This window comes from Zootoca vivipara, chromosome 3 (genome assembly GCF_965207765.1).
Source record: "Zootoca vivipara chromosome 3, rZooViv2.hap1.1, whole genome shotgun sequence".
In the NCBI taxonomy this organism is placed as follows: Eukaryota; Metazoa; Chordata; class Lepidosauria; order Squamata; family Lacertidae; genus Zootoca; species Zootoca vivipara.
The window spans coordinates 11,922,667-11,949,889 of record NC_142586.1 but is presented as its reverse complement, the minus strand read 5'-3'; the positions used below and the strand labels follow the sequence as shown (position 1 = coordinate 11,949,889).

General features: G+C 41.8%; 1 protein-coding gene across 3 annotated transcripts in view; it reads right to left on the bottom strand.

Annotated features, from left to right (window-relative positions):
- Positions 1–2,034: 2,034 nt before the first annotated feature.
- Positions 2,035–27,223, bottom strand: part of PLCB1 (phospholipase C beta 1) — a 426,994-nt gene continuing 401,805 nt past the window's right edge. For 2 of the 3 annotated variants that reach the window (XM_060272415.2, XM_088665571.1), the window contains exon 32: positions 2,035–4,703. In XM_060272415.2, coding sequence (XP_060128398.1) covers positions 4,479–4,703 — 225 coding nt within the window. In that variant the 3' untranslated portion in view covers positions 2,035–4,478. Of the gene's footprint in view, positions 4,704–25,101; positions 25,168–27,223 lie in introns of all 3 variants that reach the window. The other variant, XM_088665570.1, reaches the window with a different exon arrangement.

Below are 27,223 nucleotides of genomic sequence, written 5' to 3'. Positions count from 1 at the left end.
CAGTTCGAAAGCATGACAAAGTGCAAGTAGATAAATAGGTACCACTCCGGCAGGAAGGTAAAAGACGTTTCCATGCACTGCTCTGGTTCACCAGAAGCGGCTTAGTCATGCTGGCCACATGACCCAGAAGCTGTATGCCAGCTCCCTTGGCCAATATCTGGCTGGGTTTTCCCAGCTACTCTGGGCGGCTTCCAACAGAAAATGAAATAAAATAATCTATTAAACATTAAAAGCCTCCCTAAACAGGGCTGCCTTCAGATGTCTTCTAAAAATCTGGTAGCTGTTTTTCTCTTTGACATCTGATGGGAGGGCGTTCGACAGGGCGGGCGCCACTACCGAGAAGGCCCTCTCCTGGTTCCCTACAACTTGGCTTCTCACAACAAGGGAACCACCAGAAGGCCCACGGCGCTGGACCTCAGTGTCCGGGCAGAACGATGGGGGTGGAGACGCTCCTTCAGGTATACTGGACTGAGGCCATTTAGGGCTTTACCTTTACCTTTAACCTCCAGGTTAGATTACTGCAATGCATTAAACGTGGGGCTGCCTTTGAAGATGGCTCAGGAACCACAGTTTGTGCAGCATTTGGTGGCCAGCTCACAGGGGCACGTAAAAAGGTAAAGGTAAAGGACCCCTGGACTGTTCAGTCAAAGGCGACTATGGGGTTGCAGCACTCATCTGGTTTCAAGCCAAGGGAGCCGGCGTTTGTCCACAGACAGCTTTCCAGGTCATGTGGCCAGCATGACCAAACCGTTTCTGGTGCAACAGAACACCGTGACAGAAACCAGAGCGCACGGAAACACCGTTCACCTTTCTGCTGCAGCGGTACCTATTTATTTACTTGCACTAGCATGCTTTCGAGCTGCTAGGTTGGCTTGAGCTGGGACAGCGCAATGGGAGCCATAGCTGCCAAGTTATCCCTTTTTTTAAGGGATTTTCCATTATGCTGAATAGGCTTCCTCGCGAGAAAAGGGAAAACTTGGCAGCTATGATGGGAGCTCCCCCTGTCGTAGGGATTCAAACCACCGACCTTCTGATTGGGAAGCCCAAGAGGCTCAGTGGTTTAGACCACCGCATCCCATCTTAGCCCAATTGCACTCACTACCAACTAGTTTATGGATGCAAATCAAAGTACTGTTTTCAACCTATTAAAGCCGTATGCAACTTCAGACCCTACTACCTCAAGGACTGCCTCTCCTCATATGAACCAAACTGGACCCTGCATTAATTATCTGAGGCTCTTCTCCAGGTGCTCCCTGTGGGATGCAGAGGTGGTGAGAGAACAGGCCTTTTCAGTGATGGCTCCCCACTTATGGACTATTCTCTGCAGGGAGGCACACCCATTGCCATTGCTATCTGTTTTTAGGCACCAGATATTAGCTTATCTTTTAGCGGGGTTGAACTTTGAAATTTCTGTCTCCAGAGAATCCTTTGCACATGAAGTTTGTGCACTGAGAAAAACCCCAAGGGTTTTCTCTTGCAGTAGTTCTGTGTCTTGCAGAAGATTTGGGGCCATGCGCCATATGGTGTACCTTCAAATTCATGAGGAACAGTGGCAAGGCCTGCTGGTTCATATTGTTAACAAATATAACAATTATAGGCACAACGTAACTGGCTGTGTTGACTATATAAACATAACTCACACAACTCTTTTCACATTCATTTGTACATACGTGGTACACATAAGCTTCAATTTGGACATTACACATACTGTATAAGAACTGATCTGTTTGCATTTCCTGTTCTAAATGTTGCTCCTTAATTGCTTCTACTCAGTTAGATAATGTGAAGAGAGTTGTGTGAGTTATGTTTATATGATGTATAAAGAATTTATATAGTCAAACACAGTTACATTGTGGGTATATTTGTTAATTATGTAACTATTGGTTTGGTAGTGTTGCGTAAGGGGTCATATTGTTAACCCCACAGAAACTGAGACTGCGCACATGAGAACACATAAAAGATTGCGCTTTTCAGGGAAAGCTGAACAGACACCAAGAGGCTTGAAAGTTGACCAATGAAGAGAGAGCCCACAGATTGTGTTAAGAAATTTTATTTGGATCTGTGATGAAAGCACATAAATTACAAGTGGAAGAAACATCATGCCACAAAATTGCATAGGATTCTTACCAAAAAATGTGAATTATGTCTCTAAAATGTTGAGAAACTGAAATTATATACATGGTAAATGAGAGGGTTTTCTTAACTGAAAGCAAGTCACTATTTCCAACCAGCCAATCACATACAGGGTTTGGCAATGTACAAGAGCAATGTTAGTTTTGAAAGGAAGAGAAGCTATGTCCCCTTGAAGTTCTATTAAAGAAATCTCCTACAGCCATGTAAGATTCATAATGTCTGATGTTTATGAACTAAAATTCGGTTGAAGCTAATAAAATCAAATAAAAAGTTTCTCAGTAGTGTGAAGAGATCAGGAGTGTAGTTGGAGTTCAGTGTAATAATGAATGCAGTTCTATTCTCTAAAGCAGAAATGTCCACAGTATATTATTTCCACATCTTCAACACTTAACAAGGCAAATACATAAAAGGCACAAGACTCTCACATCATAGACTCCTTTTTCATTACCTTACTTTATTTCAAGTAATATTAATGGTAAATGATAGATCACTGTAAGTTTGAACAAATGCAAGATATACAATATTCCACACTAAACTACAACTGCAAAAGGGGCACTGTACAGATATTTAAAAAAGTAAGGACAGCCAATGGTCAAATACAAATGTACTGAAAACCAACTACATCTGATAATATACTCTGTTCAAACCATTAACTTTTATTTCATAAATTAAAAAGGTCATCAGTATTTCTCCTAGACTATTTGAAGCTGCAGTATACAAGCACATCGAAGAAATAGTCTCAGAATCATTGTGAATACTGCTATTTATTTTATCTTACCTAACCTAAAACAAATTTATTGAACCTTTATCTTATAAAATGCAGCATTAAACTTTGACCCTTCCAGGTTTTGTATTTAACGATTAATAAGAGTGATCTTCAAAGTGCAAAAGTAGAATAAATGACAGGAGTCATATTCTTAAAATCAAACTGAAAGTCTCTGTTTAGAGTTAGGTCCTCTAAATTATATTTCCTCATGTGTGTTGTAAATTAAGGGAAAAAATACTGTTCAGCCAAAGTTTTATTTCCCTATGTACACTTAGCATTTAACTTGAAACTTAAGTTTGATCTCTATTTATTGCTTACATTTAAATAAAATAAGTTATTTCTGCTGAACTCCTGAGGGAAAGCAAACTACATATACGCTGTTAGGTATTAAGTCTGTATTATTATCAGAACAAAATTTAGTGTTTCAATATCATCCACAAAGTAATTCTATTGAGTTTAGAGGGGCTATAACCTTTCTAAGGTTAACGGTATAAATAAATTGCAGGATAAGAACTCATGTGTTCATCCTCCATATCCTTCTGTGTATTTTATTTTCACAAATTCTCCAGCTCTGAAATATCTGAGTTTTATATACATCTTGGAGACGGCATTTCCTACATGCATACTAAACATTTTTGAAAACTATGGAAGAGATGTTTGCATGTCAGATACCACAGTCCAAAACATTTCAACAACAGATCACATGATGCAACAAAAAATAATAAATTGAAAACAATTCTCTCGGATCCACCCATTTATATTTGAAAACAATATACAATACTAAGTTAAAAGATTCTTGTGATTTGAAGGTTGCTTCGTAAAGATGCCAGTTGAAATATTAGCTTTGATCCCTGAAACTTCTTTATTTTGCTACAAGGGAAGGCTCCCCTTGAGAACTTGCATGCTCTGTTCATACACAGTGGTTTATATATGTTTGTGTGTGTGTGTGTGTGTACACATCTATGTGAACCCACACCACACAGGAAGCATATAGAAACACATGTCTCCTTCTTGGAGATATTTCAGCTGGGAAAGTTAACACAAGTCACCACGGCTTCAACAGAACATCTCAAAGCAGATATATTGTCAACAACGCAAGCGACTGGTTCTTGGAAAGCAAATAAAATAAAATCAGTGCAATTATCAAGGTGATACAAGCTTTCAAGGCGCAAAGGAGAAAATAAATGGCTACAGATGTTATGATAATGTTCGGAATTTCTTTTTCAACTACTGCTGCTTCACAGAGAGGTCTATGAACGTTTACTTTCACAAAACATGCTGGTCCCCACTGAAAGCTGCAAATTGCACATGGCCTGGCCAAAGTAGGCAGGGAAACAGCAGCACTGGCCTGTTGATCTACCCCCCCCCCCAAAAAAAAACAACAACCCGGTAATGAAACAAAGAAGGCTTACAAACAACATAGACTTTCCTCATCAACCGTTCCTTTTAGAAATGTGTGCTGTCTCTACAGATGTCTCCCATATCTGAAGATGCCCTGTTCACATCAGGGGAGTATCCGGAGAATGCGGTGGGGACTTTTGCGCCATGGTAATTTAGGTATGTGGCCTTGGAGGAGTTGCTAGAGGGGTGTATCAAATACTTTCACTGGATTATCTTCCAGCTCCTCGTTCTGTGGTGGCTTATGGTTGACTTTCCCACCATCGGATGCCAGGGGAGAAGTGGCAGAGCTGTGGTCTCCATCTTCACTAATTTTGCCTTTCATCGCCTCTTGAACAAATTCCAGGATTTCCAATGGGAGTCTTTTGAATTTGTCTTGGTATTCTTGATCAAGTTCAGCCTGTAACTGGAAATAACAGCAACACCGTCGTAAGTAACGCAATAGGCAATGATCGACCATCTGTGTTCTTCAAGCAATGTGGGTGGGGGAAAGCAAGGGGAAAATGGGGTTGGGGCGGATTTTTCTGGGGCCGAATTCTGAGGGTGGGGGCAAACTTACCACCAATTGCACTGCACTCCTCTTGATCCTGCAAAGTCATTTCTGGGTATCTGGAGAGGGGAAATGGCAACCCCCACTGAGGGCCACACTTCCCCCTAGAACATCCCCTCTGAATATGTCACATAACGGTAGTGTCACTCGGTGGGGCAAAACAAGCAGTGGAAAATGGGGGAAGGGAATTTTGCCCCATCCCAAGCCAACAGATGGAGCAGAAGCTGTTTTTCTTTTTTCTTTTTTTATAATTATTTTTATTAAGGATTTTCGTGGGTTAGAAAGGTAGTGCAGTGTCTCATGCATCATTTTTACATATCAATTTTACTTATTGTGTTTTAAAGTTAAGAAAATAAAGCGAAGCCCTCAGACCCCCTCATAAAGTATCTCCATACCCTAAAATAATATGACCTCCATCTTTCCTTGAAAAAGTTCTGAAATTCCACCTACACCTTTGCAGAAGTTGGGGTGAGGTGTCAAAGCTCTTATTTACGTAAACAAAAACAAATTTAGTATTATAAATCTGTGCCTAGGGTTCATTTCAACTAAATCTCTGCCTTCCAGTATGCTGACTGATACTACTGCAATGTTTCCGCAACTATCCTGAAATAATGAGGCTGTTTTATAAGAAGCGAAACGACATTTCCTGTAATAATGGGAGCCATGCTTTTATCAGAGGTTTCCAACGAAGTTTCCGTTTCACATCTATGCAAAATGAATGGTGGTTTTATATAGTTTTGGGAGCCCTTTCCCCTTATCGAATGCAACCTTCATACCTGAGTGTTCGCTTAGCTGTTACGGAATGTTAGTGAACATTCAGACGGTCCACTGTCAGTGCAAATGGCTTAAGCAGTACAGTGTGTTGATGATTTCAGTAGAGAAGGGAGAAAACAGAAGTACTGAGTTTGTTGGCCAACACATACCATTCACATATCAATCTCACACAAACACACATGATTTAAGGGTGCGGGGAAACTTAAAGAGGTAGCCTAAGGGCTCCCCCTTTTTAACTTTCAAACAGTATGTTATATCTACCTATCTTTTGATCTATATTTGAGATATAGCATGATATAGCTTGCGAGTGACATGCAATGTGAGAGAGACTGTTGAAAGGGGGGGACAATGCATGAGAATAAACAGGGAAATGGGCACACAGCATTATGTGACTCTGTTCCCTCCATCATCAGCACCTCCTCATCCATTTGAGTACCGCCATTCAAAACAGCTACAGGCCTGCACCCCAGCCCTATGTCTCTATTTGATATTACAATGTTGGGTTCCAAAAGCTGGAACCACTGGAACCGCTGTTTAATAAAACAAATGAGTTCAATATGTGCTCAGGGAGATACTGGTGAAAGTTGCTCAGATTGTGCGTGGCTGTTCAAGACAAAGGCACATACAGTATCGGGCTTCTGAAGTCTTTCCTCCAATATAGGGAACATCCTCGAGAGGTAAGCTGGTTATTGCAGCGATCCCTATTAAACCTTTCATCCTGGTATGTGTGGGCTGGAAGGGGCTGTTATTACATCTGGCTGATCTTCAGAGGATGCTGCTACATATCGGTGTACTCTTTGTGTATTGTCATGTACATAAAAGATGATACAGCTCGAGTGGAACAAAAGCACTCCCTTTGGGCTACTTCAGAAGTTATCTTTTTCTGACTCTTAGTTTTACCTGTGTTGTACATGGACTGGGATGCCAGGTAGCCATTCCTATACTACATGAGGTGAAAATGTACTTAGAACATTCGACAAGGGCTTCGAAATAGATGTTGATCCCACATGCCCTATAGTGATACCATTCCAGGCAGAAGTCCCTGTCCGAGGAAAGTCCCTAAAATTCATGGATGCTCATGTTTTAAAGGTAAAGGGGCCCCTGACCATCAGGTCCAGTCGTGTCCGACTCTGGGGTGGTGGTGCTCATCTCGCTCTATAGGCCGAGGGAGCCGGCGTTTGTCCGCAGACAGCTTCCGGGTCATGTGGCCAGCATGACAAAGCTGCTTCTGGCGAACCAGAGCAGTGCACAGAAACGCCGTTTACCTTCCCCTATTTATCTACTTGCACTTTGATGTGCTTTCGAACTGCTAGGTGGGCAGGAGCTGGGACCGAGCAACAGGAGCTCACCCTGTTGCAGGGATTCGAACCGCCGACCTTCTGATCAGCAAGCCCTAGACTCTGTGGTTTAACCCACAGCGCCAATCACATTCCAACACCGTGGGACTTGATGGAGGAGCAACATAAATAGACTTGATGTGCCCTACCAGTGATCAGGTGGCATAAAGAGAACCAACACTCAGACATCGGGGATCCATACTTGGGATGGTTTGCATGAAGCACATACCGAGTGAGGTCAGATAAAGCCTATTCCTTCCTGCCCCCACTTCCCCAGTATAGTGTGAGGTGCTCCAGAGAGACAGAAGGCTCGCTCTAGATCACATGAGTGTGATTCCTTGTGGGGAGGAAAGGGGTTCAGATATAACCTTCAAGTGATTGTTTCCCTCCCCTCCCCCTTTGACATACACCCTGTTAATAGCAATTGAAGAACTTCTAATTGAAAGTGTTTGAAAAATCTCCTCTGTCCAACTGTTATCATTGCACACATGTTAAAAAGTAAAAGACACATCATATTTCAAAATGGAATAGTGGGCCAGGCACCTTGTAAATACAAGTATTACATGACATAACTCATCAGCAGAAGGAGCCTGTGAGCTCTGCTTCCACCAACTAACAGCTCCACCGAGACTCATTTTTTTATATAAATAGCAATTTAAAATGCTTTACAACGCTGTAGATGAAGCCAGCTCAAACGAGGGAAAAAACAAACAAGAGGCAGACAATTAAAGTCCAAAAGCAACAGGGAGATGGATCAAACTACCCATTGTAATATTACTGTGGTGCTCCCAAGGCATAGCAGCTTACAATATTTCCTTAACTGGAAAGCCTGCTATAACCATGCTCTAATATGAGAACTGCCAAGGTTTTTCTGTTCATAATTGAAAAACAGTTCATTTCTTTTCTGCATTGCAGAGATGCTCAGTTTAGAACAGATGCAATATATAGACAGAGGATGCGACTGGAGGTGCAAGGGCAAGAAAGAAAATTATGAAATGTGAGATAGCCTTAGCGCTGATCTTAAAACTGGTAGCTTTTCTTGATCACTGAGTAGATTGGTTCTTGAAGTCATCCCTCCGCTTCTTTTCAGTCTCAGTTCTACCTCTCCACTTTGATTCTCCAGCTTTCTGCATCTCGGCTCTTATTCTAGACCGTTTGCTATTTTGTTACAGGAAAAAGAAGGCTGACAAATATTGAAAAAAGGGAAATGTTTGAAATTAACCCTCCTCTGCGAGACATTGATTGCACCCTGGCTTGACCTTTGACAAAGTTCTCACTATGCCTCCTAGTTGAACAGATACATGGGAGCCAAACATTATAAAGTTGACATGATCAGGGCTCTGTTTCTGACATTTTGTAAACACGCCGCCTGCGAGAACAAAAGCAAAGTTAAATAGCAAGGAGAGCAGCTAAGCCAGAACAAACAGGGGTGACAACAAAAGCCCTTTAGTTGTTTGACATTAGCATGCACACCTTAATTGTATTTTCCTCATCCTCTGGTCCAGGAAAAAACAGGTGGGCTGTGAAACAATCCCAGCCTGTGATCTACTGAAGGCTTGTTGCATGTATCCTACTTAACTGTTAGCTGCTGCACCAAGAGGACCCACACTTATTTAAGAAGCTGTACGTCTTATCTTTAAGAAATAGATGGGTTTTCTATATCAGAAGTTCACCGAACTTCAGATCTTTTTGGGCAGTCCCTTGGCTATTGATAGAACCCCACCCCCTTCAGGACATGTGAGAATGGGCATGGTAAACCTTTTCAAGTCTCACTGGTTTCAGTCAAATAGTTAAGTCTCAGAAATTACTACCATTTAAAAATGGGGATTTATTAAAGTCTCTGGGCAGATCATTTCTAGCACTCTTTGTAGATAGCGATAGTGGGCATTTCCTACTAGATGGGCAAGGAGGATCAAATCAGACTTCAGAAAAGGGATAAGCTCTTGAAATATGTAGCCGTCCAGCTCAAGAACTGGATTTTGTCCTAATATTGACTCAGCCATGGGATCAGAAACACACAAAACGTCTTTGTGTGCAGGAGTATCCAATTATGTAAGCTTTCACCTACAATCTGAAGTGATAGAGACAGAGCTGAGCCAGAGGATAACCCCAGCAGGGCCAGAGTTGGCATGTCTGTTTCAGGAGAAGTACCTCAAAACTGCTTTTCAGCAACTCGTGCTGGTGCTGATGAAGAGAAATAAGACCCTGTGTTTCTTTGCTGTACACACAACTAAAGATAAAAGTGGGAATGGCATTAGACACTTGGTGTAATAAGACAAAGGAAACTTGTGGCAGGAAGCTGTTCCACATTCACAGCTAATGAATTGCTGATTAGGTTAGTTCCTGGATCAGAAATAGATGTGGTGAACAGAAAAAGGGTTGTTAAAATCTATCCTTTACTCCTTCCTGAATCATTTAATATCTAATGCCCCCACTTTCTCAGCACAAAGTGCACAGGCCCAATGCTACTTTGCAACAATGATTCCCAGACCTCGCTGCTATAATTGACAAAATGTAATTGCAATTGACAAAATGTACAGCTTCCTTGACCCTTGTCTAACAAGCCAGCTAAGCAATGTACAGAGTAAGTGAGTTTTTTTCCTGCAGCTTTTCATTCCCAGATTCATTTCATTAGTTTGACATAGGAAGGGGACAAAAGGCAACTTTATACTGCATATGAATTGTACCTGTACTAAGTACATTGAGCCACACTGAAAGAAAAAGAGGAGCAGAAGTCAGATGTCAGTAGACTTAGACAACCACTCTTAACAGGAAACAGGCATGTTTCCACCTCGGCAGAAGAGAATAAAAAGGCTTTTGCATAACTAGTGGAAGACCGATATAGCATCATCTCAAAGATTCATGCTACACTTCTTCCCCTGCTGCTACATTTGTCCTAATGGAAAGCCAGCATAAAATGCATGAAAATTTGTGGAAGTTGTGTCCAGGCAACAGATCAAAGGAAATATCAGATTCTATAAGGACAAATTGATGCTCGAAATGTAGATCGGAAAATATTGGCTTTAAAGATGCCAGTCATGCTTGCTGAACTTAGATACAGGTTTGCAATGATTGCTTCAAGAAGAGGTGGCCATTACAATCCTCCATTTTTTTTCTCCAGCTTGGAAAAAAATCTGAATGGGAGAAGAAGTCCTGCCTCCCCTGTCCTCTGCTCAACCTGTTCCCAAAGGTTTCTTTCTTTTCTTTTTTTAAGGAAGAATGGATGAATGTAGAAAAACACATAGAATGAATAGTTCTTCTAGCCAAAGCTACCTTCCAACAATAACAACATCTGTGCAAATCTGTTTTAAAGAATTATACACACAGAAAGGGTTAGTCACAGATTATGTGCAGAATATCTTTCCACTGATGGACACAGGAGGAAGTAAATACTGGATGCTCCTGCTAGAGGACCATTTTCAAATTTTGTTGAACAATTAGGGAATCTTAGAGGCACAGACAACAAAATATTTCCAAGTCATCTAAGCTCTGTGCTGTGCCAGGCTAGTGAAGGGTGGCACAAACACTTATTTTAACTGATCACAAAACAGCATGACACCGTTTTTAAAATGATCACTGTCAAACAGACACATTGAATGCTCAGCTTACAGCTCATCCAACACCCCTAGCACCTAACAAAGGATTAAATCAACAACAGTCACCCTAGCCTCTGAAATACACTGCAATATGTTTGCAGGCTCCTTTTGTGTAGCAACACAAAACCACTGCCCATGTCTCTTCATGCATACAAGTCACCTCCCACTTTTAAGGTATAAATCTATGTATGCTTTCCAGGCAGTAAAACCTACCAGACACAACTGCCAAGTAGAAGCATGCAACTTAATGATTCCTTGAAAGGCTTTCTAAAATTATGTTACTATATTGGCCAGCTTTGGAGGTGGGAGGGAAGAGACTGAAGACATTCATACTTATGTTGGCAAATGCTAAATCGAATTGCCTAAGATGTAAAATGCTGCAACTTATCCTCATGTTTTGCCTATGCATTGGTCAGTATTTGTGTAAGGTTTTTCTCTTCTATACAGACACTTACAAGGCGAGGAATATATAGCCTTCAGCTGAGACAACAGGCTCAGTTTAGCCTCTCCAAACACTCTGGGCAGCATGCTTTCCTCCTTTATGTCACATTGTCCCTCTGCAGGACAACAATGCAATATTCCTTCTCTGCTGCAATTTGCCTGACCTAACTGGACAGCCCCTCTCCTGCAAGACAAGAAGAATGAACTAAAACCAAATGAAGGAAAAGGTCTGCAAAGTGACAGTGGTGGCAGTCATAACCCTGCTACCATAACCCAGATGAGTGATTTTCTTCCTGTGGCAATGCAGCTTCAGGAGAATGTTTGGGGAATATGTGGCCCTCAAGATGTTGTTGGACTCCTAGAACATCTGATGGGTCACAGGTTCCCCATTCCTCTTCTAAAGCCATAAGAAGAGGTAAGCGAAGGGACGTCATCATTCACACTGTCAATTAACTTGGTTTCTGTAGCAATGGTATCTACAAGCCACACTGCAGTTGCAATACCTGCTGCAAGAGAAGAATCGTGTGTTTTCCACATACAGAATACTGGAGTCTTTTGAATGTGGGAGAAATGCAATCAGAACAGTATCAAGACAGAAGATGTTTGGCTCTTGGGCTAATGACATTGACGGCACACACATGAAGAAAACAAAACATGGCGGACCCAAAGGGATGGACTTATCCTTTGACTTGCTTTAAACGGTGAGATAATTCTAAGGTGATGACACTAGGCACGTTAGATTTGTAGCAGCTGCTTTATTTGGCCAAGGTTTATCAAGTGATAATTGCAGATCTCAATTGGGGGGTGCAACCAGGACCTCACAGTTATTTTACTGACTACTAGTGAAGTAAAGGTAAAGGTAAAGGTAAAGGTAAAGGACCCCTGACAGTTAAGTCCAGTAGCGAATGACTCTGGGGTTGAGGCGCTCATCTCGTTTTACTGGCCGAGGGAGCTGACGTTTGTCCGCATACACTTTTTCTGGGTCATGTGGCCAGCGTGACTAAGCCGCTTCTGGCAAAACCAGAGAAGTGCATGGAAACGCCGTTAACCTTCCCTCTGGAGCAGTACCTATCTATCTACTTGCACTTTGACGTGCTTTTGAACTGCTAGGTTGGCAGGAGCTGGGATCGAGCAATGGGAGCTCACCCTGTTGTGGGTATTTGAACCACCGACCTTCCAATCGGCAAGCCCTAGGCTCAGTGGTTTAGACCACAGCACCACCCGTGTCCCTTACTAATGAAATAGAAAAGCCATTAATGTTATGCTAATTTTTTCTCTCCAAAAACAGAATGTTGGTGGCTGAAGGCAAAAGGATGTGACATGAGACCCAGGTAGTTGGTTTTGTCTTAAAGCAGGGGAGAAGAAGAAAAAACAAATTAGGTAAGGGAGGACTGATTGCAAAAAGCCGATCCAAAACATCTCTCAGCTGCTTCGTGTTCTTCTGATGACACTGGCTGGACATTTGCAAACTTCTTTTGACAAATGAGCACAGCTAGAAACCTACTTTTGAAAAGCAGAAATTGGAAGCTGAGGTTCAGAGGAATGTGAGCTCTGTGCCAGCATCCAGAATGCATGCATGGAATACTAAACAGACTTCTTGTCCCTTGAATTAGGCACTTGATCATCACCAACACACACACACACACACACACACACACACACACACACACACACACACACACACACCTTTTGAATATTGCTATTTCAATAATCAGATGCAAAGTGGCTGTAGTCCCCAGGAAATCCTCTTTCCCCCCTCACCCCCAAACTGAATGACAAGTCATATTGCAGAGCCAGTATTCCTGGAAGAATGCTAAGCCTCTTGTCTGCAACATAGCGAGAGGAAGTCTTGAAGTGTAATTGTGCTCCTGGGCATAGTATCTCTTTTTACATTTGGGCAGAGGAATCTGCAGATGGCATTGTACAGCTTGCTGCGTTAGGCATCGCTGGGAGTATCTGTAGCATTTTTGGCAGAGAGTGGAAAGGCATGAAGACAAGGAGACAGGAAAGGCTGAGGGGCCTTGTTCTCACACAGGATTAAAAGTGTCTGGGCTGTACCACTACAGACTGAAGGCATTGCCTGTACATCAACCTGGTTGCCTCAATCCCATCTCCACCTCATCCCCCACTTATACCCTGTTATAAATAGTTATTTTAAAAACCTTTTTGCAATGGTGAAAGGAAAATAGCCCCCAAAAGAGGGGTATTTCTTGGGGGGGGGAGATATCCGCTCAACATTTTGGCTTAGCTCTATTAAAATACTTACAACATTTTAATGCGATCATTGATTAATTCGTGAAATAACAGAGTTGTCTAATAGTTTTTAATGGTAGGGATGAGTTTTCCGGGCTTTAAAACTTTAAGTCATAGGTAAGCAATGTACAGCCCATGAGCTGCAAATAGCATTCGCCTCGTGCAGCCTGCCATTTGCCCCCTTGCTAAATTAGCTGCCAAAAATTGCTGCCACTGCTGAATTTGCTGCAGTTGTGGTCAAATAGTGCACAAAAATCCAAATATTTGCTTCCTCCGCTTTTGTGCATGAAATCTGTTGGCACTAATTTTAAACCAAAATAGCAAGGCTTTGGGTTCAACAGTCATTCAGGCTTTCTCAGGCTTTTTCTATGTGGCATGGGCAGATTCCCACATAGTTAATTCTGTCCTCCCTCCCAGCCTAGTGGTTTGGAATGGGTGGGAAGAGCTCATGGGAATGTCAAGAGAGCTCACAGAAACAAGAAGCCTCTGGATAAATGTTACAAGATTCCCAACAAATACAAAAGCACATAAAACAGCTAAAATTGTATAAAGAGAAATCGCTGCAATTGATATTTCCATAGTATGTTAAATGCATGTGTATACAAACACAAAAAGTGTTTGTTACTCAAGAAATGTTTCTTGAATATGCAAAAGAAAGAAATATTAGGAATAGAAAATGTTCTCAGGCTCATTTTCTTTTTCCAAAGGTTGAACAAACCTCCTTTGCCCACTTTACTTCACGTTAATTTTTACTGCATATAAATTTAAATAAAGATTATTTCTACAGTGCAGCAATTAACAGATAGCCTAAAGACTTATTATTTCAAAGTAGATATTGTCAAGGATATTTAAATAACAGCCATAGAAAATGTCAAATAATTAATTTCACTTAATCATAGGTGGTGGGTTGGGGTTTTTTTTTTGTGTGTGTGTAAGCTAGTTAAATAAAATAACCATATCATTCCAGATGATTAATTGCAGGTGAGATATTTTACTATGTTTCTGATGGTTATAGGAGGGAGCAGGATGTGAAAGAAATTAAGGTGTGCAAAAAAAGAAAAAAGAGGTGAACTCAGACTTCCCTAGTTCACAAGCAACATTAGGTCTATAATGCCTAGAAAGTTGAAACCTAGCTAGGAAGAAGCAGTTTGGTGATGTTAAACATGGGCTTGGATTCACCACACATTGCACTTTGAACTGCTTCTGTATTGGAAATTGTCAGGAAAGCAAAGAAAGTTAGGTAGCAAAATGTGCAGGTACCTAGGCGATTTCCGTGAAGTGAGAAGGAGTGTGGTATGACTACCTTGTATATTTTTCCTGGTATTGAGGAATGATCCCTGATGCTATTAGCAGTGTGTGTGTGTGTGTGTGTGTGTGTGAGAGAGAGAGAGAGAGAGAGAGAGAGAGAGAGAGAGAGAGAGAAAGAGGGGTGGGTGGGGAGAGATTGTGTGATCTCCATCATTAGGACCAGCAAGACATAGCTGGCTTCCCGTAGCAAGAATAAAGTTAGTTTTGGTAGCTGTCTCTCTATTTCTGCCTCATGCTATCCCCACATAGCACCCCCAGAACTCTCTCAAAAGTCAACTGATCCCAAAGAGGCTGGTGATCCCTGAACCAGCGTTATCTAGACAAATTGCTGCATTACCTCATACCCAAATCCTGAAAATCAAAAGTTGTCCAGTAGATAATTTTTGGTTATGCTGAGCTGCACTGCACATCCAGAAAAGATGGTGAAGCATATTTAAGAAAATGTACAAAATCACCAGGATGTCACTGAGACAGGTTTTTAACCAAAACTAAATTTAAAACATTAAATCTGGATAATATGATTTTAATCTGAATTGAAAGTGCTTTCAGTTCAGTTTTTATTGCAAATTGTGGATTCGTCCCTTCAACGTGTGTCTGCTTACTTCAACTTGACACAGGTTTGTAGAAAGGTACACAGTTCCTTTCAGGTGCCCAGCAACAAAATGTGGGCATGCAGAAGTAGGGTAGTTTTAAAGCCTGCCTCTGGAGTGTCATAGCTGCTGATAAGGTTAATAAATTAATAAGTAGGTTATCCTAGAAAGTAAGGAACATGTCCTAATATAGCAAGAGATTCAACCACAGGAAACTATAGGGAAATATAATACTTCCCAAAGCAGTTAGCTATTATTCCCCCTGGATATGAAGAAAGCACAATTAGCTCAAATGCTTTTGGGACTGCTTGGATGGAAGCTCAAAAACCGACCTAAGGAATAGCTGGTGCTGTCCGGGAGCTGAGATGACATGGAACAAGTGGCAACAAAAGTAACTGTCCAGCTTTTCAATTGGGACATGTAGACATTCTGTATTTTTGGTCTGAAATGTGTACAACGCTAAGAGAGAGAAAAAACACACCTTGAAAATTGGTCTGGGGCACACAGATAAGCTAATTGTTGGCCTGTTTCCTTTTGCTCTGTGGGTATGAAATGTGCTTGAACTAACCACATGCCAAGCTTGTTGTGTGAGATTAGGGTGTGTGTGTGTGTTGCTTTGCATGTAGATTTGCCAAGTTCCCCCTTAAAGATCCCTCGTCGTTCAGTTCTAAGTGTTGGGAGTGTTCCAGAAGAAACCCTTACAAATTTGGTGGGGCTGTGAAGAGGCTCAGCCAACTTTGGAAACTGTTTTAACTCTGAATGAACAAATGAACACTTGCTAGGGGTGACTGCGGAGGCAATAAGCTTTGCTATTTAGGAAAAAGGTAGCAGCTGCAGAGACAATTATGTCATGACAGCCCAAGGAAGTGTTGAGGCAAAACCTGATGCTCTGTGTTTTCTAGAATGTGTACACACTGTTGTGGGTTTGGAGGGCCAATTGGATCCCTCCCAAACCTGTGATCTTGTGTTGGGGTAGAATCTTTAAGAGGAAACCAGCCAAACTAGTTCCTTAGTTAAGTTGATGGCTTTGACGGGCCAGTTAAGAACTGTGTTGTACAAGTCTTAGGAGCTCGCCATAGAGACAAATGGCACATATATTTTCCCACATCACCTGGCTGGATCCTTGGATGGAAAACAACAAGCCAAGGGAGGGGGGGGGGCTGTGTGTGAGAGAGTTGTGTATGAGAGTTTGGCTGATGCTGGAAGCTGGAGACAAGAGGCGTGTATTCCTCTGTGCTGGACCTGGGTAGCAAGATCCATCGCTTCACAATTCTATGATTCTATGATCTGCTGAAGAAGCGTAAAGGAGCTGGAAGTGGACAATTCTAGAGGAACAACACACTATTGGCAAGATCAGGCCGTCTTCCATATTGTGCACCATGTGTTTTACATCTTCTATTTTAAGAGCCGTCGCATGAAAGTAAAGATGTTAAAACACAATCTGCCAAGCAAAAGACTATCCTCTCCCATAAACTGTGCTGCAGTTACCGGTAGATACAGAAGATGACAGCACACCTGGCAGAATTCCAGATCTATCAAGCACATATTGTCAAACACAACAATGTGCACCCGGAGTAAATTATGGCATACTTCCTGGTATTGGATCATGACATTTACTGTGGCTCTTATTTAATGTAGGTGCCCTTACTTAGGCAAAGCTCGGAAGATGATGTGCTCCAATAAGGGCCAAACTACACATGTTGTTCTGTTGTGCAAAATTCTACCCCTCCCAACTTTTCCTTCCCCCTCCGCACCCGCTTTCTTCCCCTCCAGCCTACTAAATTTATCTGTGGAGTCTGCAGACAAAAGTGGGAGGCCAGTGCGCAGGTGCCGAGTGCCGTAAAAAAGAAATGGCACAAAGGGAAACAATTATGCTGAAAATCCTATCTCAGATGCTATTTGTCAAAGCAGCAGTGTGTGTGTGTGTGTGTGTGTGTGTGAGAGAGAGAGAGAGAGAGAGAGAGAGAGAGAGAGAGAGAGAGAGAGAGAGAGAGAGAAACCCAATTTTCAGCAGACCACAGCACAGGGTACAAGGGGTTAATAATCTCCTCCCTGGTGCCAGTCTTCCATTTTAATTTTGCATAAACCAGGGGTGCATTTTTTGTAAAGATGTTGGGGACATATTGTGCTTCAGTATCATATCCCATTTGAGATTAAGAAAAGCAGAATGAAGCCCACATATGAAAGAGGCATGGCTCCATGTCCTCTCCAATAAAACATCTGTTTCCTTGTTACTGAAATTTAAACAGCATAGATAAAAACCTCCCAAATCTGTAGAAAGTGGCATTTCTTAATTGCTTAAGTTATGCTATGCAAATAAGTTTTTTTAAAAAATAAATGATTATATTTTTCTTTCGCAAGTTAACTTTAGCACACGCATGATTAGGTCATGACAATCAAGGACAATACATACTTTTTAAAGTGTTAGAAATAAGATGGAAATACCAAAAAAGTACCTTTCCCCCATGAAGTATACCAGAATTTCTTACATAAAGTTTCTATTTATCTGGTTACAACTTTGTCCCTCTCAGTTAAGTGTGTGTGTGTTTTAAGAGGTGCAAAATATTTCTCTCCCAGGAAATAATTTAAAGGGTATAACAGGAGCTAGCAAGTTAAATCCTCAACTGCATACAACCATTTATAGAAATCCTTTTATGAATGAGACTTTCTAAACACGGCTCTAAAAACTCATTTTTATTCATGGTTGTATATGTCAGGTAGAATGAATGACTGTGCGATCATTTCAGACCATGGACCCACTTTTAGCCCAAACATGGATTTTGGGGAACAACTTCTTTTTTTTTACCATATAGTCGTATGATGGCTGTGCAGCTATCTCAGCTATCTCATTGCTCGGCTGAAGAGCAATGAACCAGATCACTTTCAAAGCAGTGCTGTTTATGAAGGATAACCAAGAAGAGAAACTTGGTGGCAAAATGTATCTTGATTCTCAGAGTCCCACATTCTAGAGGCCATAATGATATGATTTGCATACATTTATAAATTGGATAACTGTCAGGGATTGGCTGAACACTGAGGAGTGGTGGCTGGATACTACTACAACAACTACTACTACTTTTATTATTTATACCCCGCCCACCTGGCTGGCTTACAGCACATAAAAATTTGTAAAACATTAGACATTAAAAATTTCTCAATACAGGGTTGCCTTCAGATGTCTTCTAAAAGTCAGATAGTTATTTATTTCCTTGACATCTGATGAGATGATGTTCCACAAAGCGGGTGCCACTGCTGAGAAGGCCCTCTGCCTGGTTCTCTGTAACCTCACTTCTCGCAGTGAGGAACCACCAGAAGGCCCTTGGAGGAGGACCGCAGTGTCCAGGCTGAGTGATGGGGGTGGAGACCCTCCTTCAGGTACACTGGGCCAAGGTTGTTCAAGGCTTTAAAGGTCAGCACCAATACTTTGAATTGTGCTCAAAAGTGTGCTGGGAGCCAATGTAGGTCTTTCAGGACTGGTGTTATATGGTCTTGGCGGCCACTCCCAACAGGGTTGTAGCCAGGGGGCGGTGAGGAAGGCCCCCACCAGGGGCACAGGCGAGGGGACACAAAATTGGCTTAAAATTATGTCCATAAATATGTGTATTGGATTTTCTGTGAAAGAATTCATTACAAGGTGAAGTGCGTGAGGAAATTGAATGGGTGGTTGGTGGTGGTTGGAGGAGAGGCAGAAAAAAGAGCTGATTTGTCCATGGCTAGGAGGCACAATCTGGATGGTTCTGCTGGGTTGCAAGACCACCTAGCTAGGGCTCTGACTACCAGTCACCAGTCTGGCTGCATTCTGGATTAGTTGTAGTTTCTGAGTCACCTTCAAAGGTACCCCATGTGGGCACCAGGAGAAGTGGGGTTGGAGGCTGACTTGGAAGAAGGGATTGGTGATCTAGGGAAGCCTGAAACAGCTGGAAGACGAGAAGCAGAGGTGGGAGAAGCTACAGGATTGGAGAGTGAAGGTACAAGGGGGAGGGAGAGAGAGGTCAGGCTGGTTTAGAGTCAAGGCATCCACACCTTCTACACCTGCCTCCACCTCTCCTGCCCCACTATCTCCTAGGATCAGGAGAGGATTGAAGAGAAAGGAGCAGAAATAGGTTAAATGCAGGTGGAGTCTTTGTCTGCTTGCGCGCAGCTTGGGTGGGGGAGATACATAAGCTGAGGTTGAGGGTGGGCCTCTCTGTTGAGGCCACTGCCTCATTGGATGCACACCTAGGAGTAGCTGAGAGGCATAGGACAGACGGACATGCCTTTTCCTAACTTGTAAGTGTTCTCTTGACAATCAAGAGCTAATCCCTCCCTCTAGACATTCCTTGTCTGACAACACCATGACACCAACGCTGTTCAATCAGCAATGAGCTCAAGAGAACTAAAGGAAGTAGGGCAAAAGAAAAGAGCCCCCACCTAAAAAACCTATAGCTCCTCTGGTTCCCAGCCACAGTTAAAGGAGGACAAATGGAACATGCAACAAAATGTTGCAGTGTGCAGTGCCATAGCCAGCCACTTCTACGATTCTCCTCGCCGTATTTCCTCTGAGCCTGGTTTCCATCCCCTCCCCCCTCCAACAGTTAGCATTTTGTGCCCACTGAGCAGGCTCAGTCTACGTTAGGCTGTGGGCTTTATCTTCCAAATGTAGGCTACAAGAGCACACTCATGCTAAACTAGTGGAAGTACTGTTACAGCTCCATGTCGAGTGATTCACAAATGAGGAGAAGCCCTCCATGGCGCTGTTACGTATTTCCCACAAGACAGCACAGGAAAACACTGCCTCACTTTCCCTTAGAAAAATGGCAGGTTGGGAAGTAACAAATCAGAGGCTAGTGCCGAAATAAATGCCTCCCCACCTGCTCATTTCACACTCTGTTTTATGTTACTGCTGGTCACACACGTATTGGGATATGGAGTGACAACACAGAACATGTCACAGTCCTGATGACTATGAGCAAAGCCGTGTTCATGACAAGCAGAGACTTCTACGTTTTTTATGGAATTAATTTGAGGGCCACAAATGCAGACATTCAAATCTTAGTGTCATACACACCTTCATGGCCCAAACCATCTCACATGTACACTCCCTGTGTGTTTCCCTACATGTACGCACCAATCCTCCACTTGTGGGAAAGCTGATCAGCCTGTAGGTAATTATGCTATGGCCAGCAATCCCCAACCACATGTGGATCTATTTGGGAGGAAGGTTCCTTGCATGCAGAAGCTTCTGTAAGGAAGGTGCAGAGCATCACTGACAGCTTTCAAGTGAGTCTGAGACACATAAACAACAGCACTTCTTCATACAATGAATAATTACGGGATTTGGTGATGGTTGTCGGGGCTGACATGTTCTTCTTGAAGGGGAATGAATGCCTTCTTAGAAGAGAAGCCTACCAATGGCTGCTACCCAGGATAGCAAAATGGAACTTGCACGTTCATTTTATTTCACCAGTTGCTAGAGACAGTCAACAAGGCAGAGGACTGTTGCCTTCATGCCCTGCTTGTGGGCTTCAGGGACATAGCTCGCTAGCAGGCCTGTCTTAAGCATATCTGGTGCCGTGGTGCAAAGCTCCCTCCGGCACCCCCTCCCCCCATTTCCCACAGTTGTCCACCTTTTTTAGGGAGGGCGGTGCTGCCAGCAGGGCAGGAGGCAGGAGGGCAGCTCCTCCGGCGGGGAAGAGGCAGAGGCTGGACGCGGCGCCTCCTGGCTCAGCTGTCCGGGAGATGGAGGCTCTGGGCGCGGCGCTGCTTTGGTGCGACATGACAGAGGTGGGCAAGGGCAGCGAGCTGATGCAGGGAGGCACCACATCCAGCCTCCACCTCTTCCCTGGCGCCCTTCAGAACTTGGCGCCCTGGCGCCCTGTGCCACTAGCCTATATGGGTAAGACACCCCTGCTTGCTACTGTTGGAAATTGGGTCCTGAAAAAAAGCACTGCTCATAGGTACGTAGTTTGGGTTGTGCAAAATGTGCTTAGCTTGTTGTGATGGGGATCGGGCTTGGTTTCTTCTCCACATGAGCATCTGTTATGAGTAGCTGAGCCCCTCCCGCCCCTCCAGTCTATATTCGTGCTTCCTTCCTGACCAGAAGCAGGGGGAGATGTTGCCACCTTTTGCCTGGGAGCATGGAGGGCAACTGAGAGAACAGTGGAAGGCACAGTGCAAAGGCACAGCTGCTTTCCCCATGCAATATATTTATGAAGACCTTCTTGCTACTGAAATATATCATGGAAATGGCCTGGCTGTTCTCTGAGGCATCCATCAGGTACTTAAGGATGCTGGTAAATGCTCTGACAACTTGGTGGGACTCCTTTGACTTGCTAATAGGATGAAAATAAACCAAGGAGTGTAGCTGGAAGTCAGGTAGAATTCAAAAGGTTCTGGCTGGATCTTCTACATTATTTTTTTTAAATTGTGATTTCCTTCTCTGAATGCCTTTTCTACCTAATCAAAACTAAAGATGGGGGGGAAGAGCCTATTCTATATGTGGTGGACAATGTTACACTAAATAACTGCTTTCCCCAAAAAAGAAACAAATACTAGTATTCACCAAAAATAAATCCTTCACAAAATTATTTCCAGATTATTATTTTTTACACAAGCTATGTTAAGTTTAGTCTTCCTCACAGTCTAGCTGTGAGGCATCCAGCTTAACGAAAATTTAGGATTAAATAATAAAACATACTGCACAGAAGCTAATCACATTTAAGTATTACTGATTTCAGAGGAAGAGATTTAGGATGGGATCTTAAGCAAATTTATCTGGGGGCAAATCCCATTGAATTTAATGTGATCTTTTCTGAATAGATGTACATAAGAATTTTGCAGTATATACTGGCATTGAATGTGAAAGAAAATGGCCGTACTTTGCACCGAAAAACAGGTTTCAATATTAATTTCACATCTCCCCCCCCCCCCAATATTAGCTAGCTTGCCATAGCACCTATTCTAAAATTGCTCGCTATCTTCTGCTTTTATTTTTTTACTGCATTCATATTCCACCTTTCTGCCAAGGCACCCAAGATGATTTACAATTTTAAAAGGCTAAAACAGAAACGACGCAAAGTGTAGAAGGCAGAGCCTTCTGAAGCCGACTGGAAGCACAAGCTCCACAGTCAGTCACACATGTCTTAAGCAGCCTCAGGGAAGGTGGAAGAGAAGCTTTTTCTAACAGTTCCCTCAAGCTATTAATGATTCTTATCAGGAAACGAGAGTGTGCGCTCCTTCGCCTAGGGAAGAACGAGTTTCAGCCCAAATTTGCTTCTGTGTAATTTATTTTTCAGAAAATAAATAGTAACTGCATTAGGATGTATTCTGAGATATTTAGGAACATAGGGAGCTGCCTTTGACTAAGTCAGACTATTGGTCCTTCGAGCTCAGTATTGTCAACACTGAGAGGCAATGGTTCTCCTGTGTTTCAGTCTGAAGTCCCTCCCAACCTTGCTTGGAGATGCCAGGGATTGAAACTGAGACTTTCTGCAACCTAGGTATGTGCTCTGCCAGTGAGCCTCTTTGTAAGCTTTCTTATCAACAGATCATTTCTCCTTTCCCATTAGCATGCAGGGCTAATGACATTATATGAGATGTGCCAGAGTTTCCTCCATCAGATGGCAAATAACTGCCACTACCAGCCCTTGAGATACGCAGTGTGCAGATCCATCTATGCAATTTCACATGTGCTCATTTAAAAAATGCATTCCATGTAGTTTCCTCGTTAATCTATCATCTATCAATTTGTAAACAAACAGCAGCTCTGCATTAAAATCCGTACTTAAGCCCACATACACATTTAAGTATTATTTTATTCCAATGTATTTCATCTTAAAATGGACATTTTAGTGCATTTTGGTACATGGACTTGTCCCAAAAGCTTCTGTGCAATTAACCTGCAAAGCAAGTTGCCTTGGGGAACCTGGTCTCCTGAATGTTGACTGTATGCGTGCAAAATCTCCAGGGCCAGATTTAGGTTTGATGAGGCCCTAAACTACTAAAGTAATGGGGCCCTTTGTATGTCCAGCTGTCCTTTGTCAACAACAAATTGTCGCTGTTTTTTATGTTTAATATATGCTATATGGTAATTTATGGACCTAATAGGTATCTAAAGCCATTTGCACACAACAAATAGGAGCCTACACAACACAAAACACTGTTGTGGTATGTAGGTTTTATTTTATTTGTTTTATTATCTTATAGTTTAGAAATGTACATCCAGGGGTTTTTTTCCTTTTAATTTTTTGGGGCACCCCCCAAGAGAGTGGGGCCCTAAGCTATAGCTTGTTTAGCTTATACGTAAATCCGGCACTGAAAATCTCATAGACTTCCTCTGAAAGAAAAGTTCACGAGAAACAGCAAAGCTTACAAAGCTATGAGATTGAGACATTTGTATACTGAATTAGGTAATTACGTATTGAGCATCACCATTTAGACCAAGCACCCCCAAACATCGGCCCTCCAGATGTTTTGGACTACAATTCCCATCTTCCCTGACCACTGATCCTCTTAGCTAGGGATCATGGGAGTTGTAGGCCAAAACATCTGGAGGGCCGCAGTTTGGGGATGCCTGATTTAGACTCAGGGAGAGATTTTACCAGTTGTGCTATCCTTTTAAAAGTGGAAATATCACCGCCTGAACATAGGAAATGGCTACATACAAACATAGGTATGCTCTATCAGAGTGGGGCCCTGGTAGGACAAGTTTAATGCCATTCCATCTGGTGATTGCAAGCAAAGCATCCCCAGGAGTATATTATGAAAAGAGGACTAGTCACAAAGGAACTGTTCCATAATCATCATGGCCAAATCATGGCTACTCAATGTGTAGGTATCTAGGGCTTTCAAAATCACTTGAAGCAAGGACTTACTTTACCATGGGGGTGCCATGCTTTGTTAGTATGCAAATTACTTTGGGACAGATAGAAATGTTAATTTCTATTTTCATGGAAAGCAGCATGCAGCTGATGTCAACATGGTCTAAATTGTGCTGAGCCCCTTATTTTCCAGTTTTGAGGCACTGAACTACAGAGCAGAGTGATGTTTCTGGCTTATTTTTTTTAAAAAGCAACAAAACACAACAACACCAGTTTCAAGTGCTGGTTTAAGAGTTCACTCTTCCTAGCGAGGCACTCTGAAGATTTTTCATTCTCATTTCAAAATGCAGAAAACCCTGATTTGCAGGACATCCTTGCTTCTGTTATACGTGATTTTTCTTTCTCTCTTCTATTCTGACATGTCTCATTCCCTTGTGCTTCTCTATTCCAGATAATTTGATTCCAAACTATCTTATCAAGTGACTTTCATCAATTATTTTATCCACATTTCTTTTGCAGGGGAGTTTCTTTTGCACATCAACCCTGTGAGGCAGGTGAGGTTGAGAGGCAGTGAGTGGCTCAAGGTTACCCAGTGAGCTTCGTGGTCAAGTGGGGATGTGAGCCTTTGTCTCCCAGGTCCTAGTCTGATACTCAGAGTTCACACAATCACTTCAAAAATGCTAATTTGATATGACCTCCAAGTTTCCTTTTCACCATTTCAAGTACTTGTCTGAAGTGGGAACAAAATCGTAAATGTGAAGTTCATGGCCATACAGCATTTAAAAAAGAGTAATACTCCTGATCTCAATGCTACCTGCCCTCCACAGCCCTCTTAATTATCATTAATTGCATATATTTATACCGTGCATTGCTCATTGTAAAGGTGGGAATTAATGGAAGCATGGAAGTTTGCAGGCAGTGGAACTTCAAAACAGCACAAGTTTCTTAACAGAAAAAAATAATAGAATAATCAGTGATAGACTTTGTCAAGTAACAAACAAACAACATCAGGGATTAAAACATGCAAAGGTGCGTATCGAGGGTGGGGGGGGGAGGAATTGGATGAATCAATGGCTTTTATGTTAGGATTCCTACTAATATGTACAAAATGAGAGTTGTTAGTTTTGCTAAAGAAGAAAGGCAAATGTTTCACTCACTTTCACTAGTCTCATACTCCATTTCTACTTCTGTTTTTCCTCCTCTACTTCTGGTTCTTCTATGCTCTTTAAAACAAAACCAAGGATCGTTTTAATTTTAGGAGAATGGCAATTGCTCTAAACTAGAATATGACATTTTAAACAAAACAGCTAGTAACACACAAACATGGATGATATAATAATAATAATAATAATAATAATAATAATAATAATAATAATAATAATAAGTATTTAATCATTGTGCTTAACAAACAACAAAAAGGTCATTGAACGCATCTTTAATGCCACCCTCTTCAACGTTTCTCTGGTTGGTATGCATATCCAGGCAATGAAACTGCTCTGTCCATTCTAACTCATCAAAATGTGACAGCACTTTCTTCAAGTTACAAATCTATTTTTGAGTGCAGAGAGAATAGTTTCAACAGGAAAGAAGATACCGCCCCCCACCCAGGGGATAATGGCAATCTCCACAGCAGAAGATATGCCCATCCATCATTTTGATTGCCAAGTCAGAGGCTGTGCTCAAGGACTACTAAGGGCGGGCAGTTCTTGGAAAGAATACCTTCTATGGAAACAAACTTTTCTTCATAAATCTGGAGTAGGTACATAGGAATGCCCGGTTTCCTTACGTGTCTGTATTATTTGGGTAGAAATAATAATGGTAGAAATATGACAAAAGACTGCATTTTACCAACTTTGGGATCCCTTGCAGATCTACAGTTCTACTTTGAGATGCCAGGGACTGAAGCCTTTTGCAAACAAAATATTTGTTATTCCACTGAGCAATGGCCCTCCCGCAATTCCATCCTTGATTGGCATGGTTTAGGGAAGTCATGTGAACAAACAAAAGCTAGAGACTGCTTCATTACACCAGCTGTACCTGTGATGTTCTATCATGTTATTATTATTTATTGTGAAGAAGTGTGCATGCACACGAAAGCTCATACCAAAATAAAAACTTAGTTGGTCTTTAAGGTGCTACTGAAGGAATTTTTTTATTTATTGTGAGTAAGCTGTGTATTGCCATGGTCTCTGGTCATACTAGTTTTGCAAACTTTGGGGGCACATTGAGCAGTAGCTGGGAATAGCCAACTCAATAATTTTGCAACCATAACATCTAATAAAACTAATAAAACACACACATAGCCCTTACTGTGCAGAAACTTCTTTCTTTTCTTTTTTCTTAAAAATAAATAAATCTCTATGGTAATGAATATACACACGTCAAGCCATTCCAGTTATGCAACACATGAAAAGAAAAATAAATGAGTAAAGGCCGCTTGACCCTACTGCATCTTCTTTAAATTACTGTTGCCTGAAATTGACATCATGTCAATTGGAGCTGCAGGCATTATGACTAATTTTGAAGCACAAATCATCTTGGACTTCCATCTTTAGCCTCTTGACTTTAAAAGGTCTGCCCTTGACATTTCAAAAAACAATCTTCTAAACGGAAAACACGGTGTACGTATTAAGGAAGTCTAAAATTGACCGCTGCCCTTCTTCCTATTCTTGCTGGAAAATAAAATCCATACACAGCTGCTGTTTCTTCTACTTCTTTACAACAACATGTCCAAAGCTGCTTAAAATAAAACTGAAAATTTCAATAAAAGTATCTTAATAAGATGTAACATTTTATTACAAAGATTAGTAAGTGAGCGTTGAGGTTCTATTTGGCCTCATGATAACCAATAGCCACTGACAGACCAATCCTCCATGAATTGTCTATCTCCCTCTTAAATCTATCTATGGCAAGTAAGTGCTTGGATTGGTGACAAAGGAAATCCTATCATGCACACAGGAATTACGCAACTTTTTTTTTCCATATCGAGCATCGCTAGGACCCCTTACGACAGCTGTTGATTTGTCTACTTATTTAAAATTATTATTTTTGCTTTGGCACTTGCTCAGCTGAGAAGGTAAGTTCTAAAATAAACTAAAGTGCATTTGAGGCAACAGAAAAGTAGTATTAAGTAAAACAAGCAATTACATATTCCATTTCCCATTAACTAAAAAGTTATATGAGTCATTCTTGGCTTTCTTCCTTAGAGACACATTAGAGGGTAATTTAAATGAGCACGTTTTATTGGTTTTACTATACGCAGATGCTACTGTTTCCACA